General features: G+C 43.7%; 1 protein-coding gene across 1 annotated transcript; it reads right to left on the bottom strand.

Moving 5' to 3' along the window:
* Window positions 1-3,292: 3,292 nt before the first annotated feature.
* Window positions 3,293-7,334, bottom strand: noc4l (nucleolar complex associated 4 homolog). The gene is made up of 15 exons (XM_040198080.2): window positions 7,102-7,334; window positions 6,832-6,958; window positions 6,535-6,641; window positions 6,217-6,324; window positions 5,859-6,008; window positions 5,656-5,758; window positions 5,494-5,528; window positions 5,355-5,405; window positions 5,134-5,245; window positions 4,927-4,987; window positions 4,702-4,812; window positions 4,282-4,445; window positions 4,044-4,126; window positions 3,748-3,861; window positions 3,293-3,628 (listed from the first exon to the last, which is right to left on the bottom strand). The coding sequence occupies exons 1-15, from the start codon at window positions 7,252-7,254 to the stop codon at window positions 3,512-3,514; spliced, it is 1,596 nt and encodes a 531-aa protein (XP_040054014.2). The 5' UTR covers window positions 7,255-7,334; the 3' UTR covers window positions 3,293-3,511.
* Between the last annotated feature and the right edge of the window lie 308 nt (window positions 7,335-7,642).

The raw sequence follows: 7,642 nt of genomic DNA, 5'->3' as shown, positions 1-7,642 counted from the left end.
TGAGGCAGAAGATAATGCTTCACTTGTTCTGACAGAAGCAACAATGCATATATATATATATATATATATATACATATATATTACTATGTTTAGCATTTGCTCTGTATTACTTCTTGTAACTTCCCTTTAGCATCAAATGAAATCTACACTTGTTCCTGCGTAGACATCAGATCAAACCACCCATTTGCTCCCATCACATCTTCTAAATCCCTGATCACGGGGCTGAAAGTGAGTCATGCCGGTTGTTTCAGCGCCGGGCTCTCGATGTATTCTGTTGATAGGCGTCCTCTGGGCGGAGGAGAGGACGGAAAGGAGGAGACACTGAGAGTGCGTGAGTGAGAGGAGAAAGCAGCGTATGCCTCTTTGTTCCACTCTGTTGCCTAGCAACGCTCGCTCACTGTCTGTTTCCATCCTTCCTGTATAGACGCATCGCTGCACTCGCAGTCGATCGCTTTTTTTGCGCATGACACAAAGCCCTGAGAGACCAGGGTACAACAGATGCAAACTGGGTTGGGCAGAAACTATGAAGTGAGCCCTTTAAATATGCAATAGCCAAAGGCGACGTGTCATTCAACAACCCAACAAGCTGCCATCTTTACAGCATGATGTGGGCTGGCTTTTTTCTCAACTTTTAATGTTTGGTGTGTGGTTTAAAGATTTAAAAAGACACGGCAGCAGACAGTTGTTCATTGTTTAGGGTTTATATACAGTTAAGGATTATTAAGAACTATGAATTCACAAACAAAAACATAAAACTCTTTCAAATGTTAAGGATGGAGGAGCTGGAATAAGATTAAACATGGTTTAATCAACCTAATATTTTAGGTTGAAGATTGTGTTGGTATTACTCATTAATGCGCTTGCAAAGATCGTCATCTGCATAGTAAAAATTGTTATGGAAAAGGTGGTTGACAAACTCCACGTCCATCACCACAAGCAGAGGAAAGTCTAAACGCGTCATCAAATGTTGCGTCACAACGATGTCATTAAGATCTAGCAGATTGGGTGCAGAACGAATGTGGTGCTTCATCCTCAGATTTTGCCCCTCCAAGTGGGCTAATAACGGAGGTCTGTTTTGTGGGAGTAACAGGATCATTTTATCGTGAGCAGGAGTATAAATCCTTACAGACGAGATTAGTGGGCAAACTCCCCCCCTCCTGCTAGTGTTTTCATGTTGTAGCAACGTGGTACCGCGGTCTACCTCGCCCTTTAGGTGTGCAGGTGGTGATGCTGCACGTTTCTGGCAGCAATCATGGCGAGCTGTCTTTGGATGATGTAATGACTCTTTAACTATAACAATTTACCCAATCCAAGGTGACCCAAAAGATACAAACAAACAATATAAGTAATGGAAGACTTTCATAACTCTTCTTCTTCTTCAAAACATAAACTGGTTTGTCACAAGTCTGTGATCGATCCCTTGAGAGCAACAATGTCCAATCAACCAGTGCTGTCCCCTGCCCCAATACGTCTACATGCATTTGCAGGTGCTGAGGGCAGTGATTGTTGTGTACGTGTGTGACCCCGTATGTGTGTGCGTGAGTGTGTGCGCTGAGTGAGAGAGATAGGGAGAGTACGCCACTCAGTTACGTAACAGAGGATTACTGTATCACAGCAACACAAGGACAGGGGGGAGCATGGAAAAAAAACAAAAGATGGTATCAGTCATCGCTGAATCCCCATCTTTGTACTTTTGCACACACACACAGACGCGTGCACTTTATTCCCGGAAAGTACAATCCAGTGACACATGGAGAGGCTTGATGCTGCTTCAGGAGATCTGACGCCTGCTGGAACACAAGAGATACTGAAACAGCTGATTTCTTCTCACTTTCTTTTAGACTAACGCATGTCTGTTGTATAAACGAACCAAAGCCACTGCAGAAACGAGATCACAGAGATAAAAGAAATAAAAAAGATTCTCAAGGAGTTATTTTAGATACTATCAAGAACAAGTCAATGAGTCAACCAATGGACAAAGACGACAGGTGATCGTTGCACAAAGTAGTGTTAATGAATCAGCTCTTCCTCCTTCTCCTAAAGCCTCGGCCAACTGCTCAAACAGCTTCCCCGTGCTGACTCACCTCGGGCAGCTTATATTTCCTACAACAACAACACATGGCGCACAGGGGTCCTATAGACTTTCGTAGAAATGCCCCCTTCCTACCAGACCATCTACCAACCTGCAGACTTATTAGAGTAATAGGAGGGTGCTGTGACGGCCTCATTATCCAGCGCTGCCATCTACCTATTAATTATTCAATCAGATCACTGTTATGATTGGGTTCCTGTTATTGCTGCCTTCTTAAGAGTGCGCCCCTTCTCTTTGAAGAAGACAGAAGAGCGCAAACAATTGTTCATTCCGTGCCGGTAACTTCTGAGCATAGTCGTTGTACACTTTTCAAAAACAGGTGGAGTTCCGTTGCGGGATTAATGCATTATTTTAAACCCAACAAAATGTTGGTTAATAAAAAAGTAGCCGTGAGTGGCTTTTGGAGACATGCTCCAAGCTGTGCATGTACCTGTATCTAAAGCATATGAGCAGGCTCTTCTGTCAGTGCAGGAGATTCTGCAAGGAGGGGGGGGGGGGGGGGGGGTTGTGCTTTAGGGATCCATGTGGGCTGGTCGGCTGCTCTCATCCTCTGCACGGTGACCTTTTTTCTCTGTTCACTTCTCACCCTCCCGACTGAGAGTGTTGTGCCAACGTGTCTGCCTTATAATCCTCACAAACGATCGAGCCTCAAAATAAAATAAATATACGTTTCAAAAACTGCATTAAAAAAAAACATGTATGAAAAATGTACATAGCTGAAGCATGTCCTCAAAGCTGCTTATGTCCTCCCCGCCTGTAAGTATCTTTAACCTGACATGACTCGCTCGCACAAAAGTCCGTTATGAGTCAGGATTTTTTCTCTCGCGGTGTTCTCGTACCCGAGGCTGCCTGCTGCTCGACCATATGGCGCACTTGAGAAAATGAAATCTGGACCAGTGATGGAGAAGAGCACTTGAGGTTAATAACCTCTCGTTAGGAGACAGAGGCGTGTTCGTGTAGCTCTTAAGTTCACGTTAAGAGGTCTATTCAAATTCATTTTATTAACACAGCAAAGTGGCAAAAATGAGCTTCACAGGACTTAATCTCAACCATCTCTTGCATCTACTTTATAGATACTTGCTATTTTCTTCCGGATTCATAAAAAAAAGAAAGAAAACTTTCTGTAATCTGTAACAAACTTCTTTTAACAGTCAGAAAAACGTAAAAATAAAATACAAAAATTGAAAGATTTGTTCACGATGAAATTTGAAAATGTTTTTTATTGATTGACAACAATTACACTTTAATTGTCATGGACCAAACAATAAAAATATAACTCCAGGTTAAATGAAAGTATGTTATTGCTGCTGCTGCTTTTAACAAGAAGACTTTGTGTCCAGGCCAAGCGGCTAGACGGTCTGAACTGGTCCCATAAATGCAGAACTTGTACCAATTACAGGTTGGTCATTTTTCCTGCTTTTAACCCAGACAGAAGTGCTGTCCTAACACATCACCCCCTCCTTTGAGTAACTGTGTGGCAGTTTCAAACTCCAGGGGGACAGTCTTCCGTGTCTGCTTCAGGTCTCTCTCCATCAGCTAGGGACGAGAATGTGGGACACATTATTGATGCCTCTCAAATGGCCGAGCATAAGAGGAGTATTAGCACTTATTAACGCATGCACTAATAGACAATATTAATGTTGAAGTCACATTACCTCATATGTTGTTTTTTCCAGCAGCTCGCTGATGTCGTCCTCTAGTCCCGACAGCGGCGTGTTGATGGAGCCTGCAGCTTTGGCCACGTCTGGGTGGTAATGACTCTGCAGTGTCTGCAGGAAACCAGAGGATGATACTTGAAAATGAAGTAGGCTTCCGTTACCTGAATGCATGTGACATTCCCTCCTCTCGCTTTCCAGTTAAAACCCTTGCCGTACACACTTCATAGCTCTGTTTAATACCATGTCTGGGATGATTCATTTGTGAATCCGGAACCATCCCACGCTGTACACACCTTAATCTCCCACAAGCTGCTCTCCAAGGCGCGGCACTGAGCAGGATCCTCTTCCTCCATTAGATACGGGTCCTCCACAAACTCTGTCAAAATGCATAGAAACAAACCTCCGCTTTCATCCTGAAACGCTTCCTCAGAATGTGCGTCAATGTAATGAATCTGCCTCTCCAGCTAAAACCCCAGCACGTTGAGACACATGAAATAACAGATCGCAAACAGGAGAGTGACTGTCACTCACCATCCTGTGTGCTCGGCTTGTGCACGAGGACTCTGCAGGACGGGTGGCGCCGGATCAGGTTGCAGATGAAGGGCAGCACGATGAGGAGGGCCGTAGGCGGTGCTGTGAGAGCCAAGCGAGCCAGGCGTTTGGCGAACGCAGCCACCAGATACAGCGGCAAGTGACTGGAGGAAGGCACAGCGGTTCCAAGTGGCTTTCAGTGGTCATAGAATCAGCTTGGATCGGATAATCACGTTCTCCATAGAAATTCCCTTTAAACTTACTGGGGCAACAATATTTAGGTGCGGTTCACTTGGAAAATTTAGCACCAAATCAGTAACTGCTGGTCCACTACAAACATAATTATCTTATCAACTGTACGCTGGCCCAGTGCTCCAGGAGGACGTGCACACAACTATAAGAGGTTTAAAATGTTCTTACCTGGAGCTGAGGAAGAGGTTAGCTAGATGGAAAAAGCGTGCTCTGTACTTCACATGGAAAACAGAGGGCTCAAGCAGATTATACAGCTTCTTGTAGAAATCTGGGTAATCTCTGCAAGCACACACACACAACACATGGTAAAGTATTGTATGCAATTAGAACACATGTGTCAGTCTAGTGTCGTCCTTTAATAGATTCAGAATAGAATTTTCATGAAATACTCACAGGTTGTGTTGATGTATGAGGACAAAAAGCCCATTGAGAGCCAGCAGGCTGATAGCCCCACCTGTTCAACAAATCCATGACAAAATTCCTCTTTATGAGCCATCATCCAATGAAAAAACACCACCATGGTTATTTTAAAGCAGTTACTGGTCATTTCACATGGAGATGTAAGAGTCCTGTCACTACTGAGTCACACACACAACTTACCAACGTCATAGGCAGCCGTCAAGAAGTCAATCATCAGTGTGGGTTTACTCATGTGGGGTAAAATGGAGTCATGGAGGATCACCAAGATCTTTTTATACATGTTGCTCGGCAACTGCAACAGACAGACGAGATGGCACAGAGTTATAGATCTGTATGGGGAATACATTTCAATAAAAAAATCAAATAAACAGTTGGACGTGCAATCCAGATGTGTAGAATACCTTATACTTGAGAAAGCCCAGCCACATCTTCTCAAAGGCACGTTTGTGTTCCTGTTATGAAGTTTAACATTAGAAAATAATGTTCAGGATTTATCTTGATTAAAAAAAGTGATTGTCTAATTAGAAACAGTTCACTTACATTCAGTTTAGCAACTTTCCAGTCATCGTGCTTGGCTAGAAAAAACAACAACATTAGTTGAATGACTAATAAATAGCATTCATGTACTACAATAACAACAATAAAAACAACATCTTCTCCCCACACGGCAATGTTGAGGCACTGATAACAAGCAGCTCTCACCTTCCTGTTTGATCATGAAGTTGGTGAGCCCGGACTCCTGGCTTGGTATGCTGATGTTGGACATGAGGGCGAACACGTTGTTCTGATATACAGGAATCAGCGCCTGAGAGGGACGAGCAGAGAGCCGCCGGCGCACCAGGGGACATTTATTAGATAAAAGGCAATGTGACACCAAAGGTGACAAACATGAACGGTTCTCCTACCCCCTTGTTTTTGGCCAGGACTTTGCCCACATTCTCACGGATGGAACTCATGACGTAATAGCGTACGTCCTCCATCTCAAGGAACTCCTGGAACCTGGAGATCAGCATGGAGTTTTCTGTTGTTCTGCTCAGCAGCCTGTCCACCACTCCCTGGAGAGGAAATAATAGAAACGTCATAGAGCGACGGTGCCACTAATGACAAAAAAGCTGGATGATAAAAAAGAAAAAAAAGAATACTGCCTCATTTCTTGTGTTGGTAAAAAAAAATTGGGAAATATATAAAGTCACATAAAGGAGCAGTTAATGTATATTCATATTCCCAGTATATACAACCCGGTTGTATGACCCAAAATCCTACCTGGAGGAGTTCTCTTGGGAAGCTGTAGTGTTCACTCCAGTCCAAGTCCTCGAGGGGATGCCGTCCTTCTCCTTCAGCGAACTTCATGAGGCAGCACAGGGCGCTCTCCTGGATTCAGAGGGTTATGGTTTTACGTGACCCAAGAGAACCAGCGGTTACTACTTTACGCCCACACGGTCTTACACGTAAGAACCAAGTAGATTTAAAGTGGACTTTATAGTAAATGTTACAGTAAGAGCAGAATTGTTCTTTGCCAAGAGAGAGTGAGTGAGTGAGTGTGTGTGCGTGTGTTTCCATGGACGCTTGGGGTCTCCTCACCTTCACGCTGTACAGCTCGTGGTCGAGGTGCTCCAGCAGCATCTCCACACAGCTGCTGTATCGCTGTCGCATGAACAGCCGGTACTTCTCCTCCGCGCTCAACCCTCCTGAAACAGAAATAAAAAAAACACAAACTATCAGATTTGTGTGACCTGGAACCACAGTGAAGGTTTGTTACCACGTTCCTGTCCGGTTTACAGCACAAACAACCCTGTAAGATGTACAACACCCACCTCATAACTAGCGTTCATTTGTAAAGTACTATTATTATTATTATTAACCCGTGTCGTTACTCACCAATAAACGCCTCTTCCTCTTCCCCTGTAGGCAGTTTGCCCAAAAAAAGATCTTTCTTCTCCAACAAGGTGCTGAACAATTTGCTGCAGGCATTGACAGCATTGACCACGTCTTTCTCTTTTTCCGACTGCAAAATGACATAAAGAATGAAAGACACGTGCACCGTATCGCACGTTAACATCCAGCTTGTTGTGGGTAAAGCTAACGTCGGCTAACCAGCATGTATTCAAGTCGGGTCCCATAGCAGTGTAAACGTAGTTGCTTATTTACCTCAAGGAGCTCGAGGATGTCAAACACGTCGTTTGCATTTTTTTTATCCTGGAGTACATCTTTGACTTTGGTATTTAGGTCAATTTTAGCCCTTTTTCCGCTTTGTTCTGCTGTTATCCTCAAAATCACGTTGCGTCTTTTGGAAGGCGCCATGATTGCTAGATGGTGCTGCGTTCACGTTACCTTTGAGGAATACGTCATCTTAACTACTTTCATCCTGGAAACACCATTCCGGAGCTTTTGTTCGTGATATTCAAAATGTTAACGTTCCTTGAATATCAACATGTAAAGATTTACGTAATATACAAATAGCATACATATTTATGATTTTTGATCACTTTCAGACATAGCTGGGCGGCAAATATATTTGAGGTGGGAGTTCTACTTTCCACTTTCTTCCATAGGTTAGTGAATGCAGCACTGGTCGTGAACACTCGATTGTTGCGTCGCCGCCTCGTGGTGGGAGGGTGAAGTCGTTCTGTTTTAACACATCCGTCGAAACATCACCAATAAATTGTCTTGCTTTACTATAGCTATGAAG

Source organism: Gasterosteus aculeatus, chromosome 14 (genome assembly GCF_964276395.1).
Source record: "Gasterosteus aculeatus chromosome 14, fGasAcu3.hap1.1, whole genome shotgun sequence".
In the NCBI taxonomy this organism is placed as follows: Eukaryota; Metazoa; Chordata; class Actinopteri; order Perciformes; family Gasterosteidae; genus Gasterosteus; species Gasterosteus aculeatus.
Note: the sequence above shows the minus strand (reverse complement) of the source record. Positions and strands in the feature narration are given on the sequence as shown.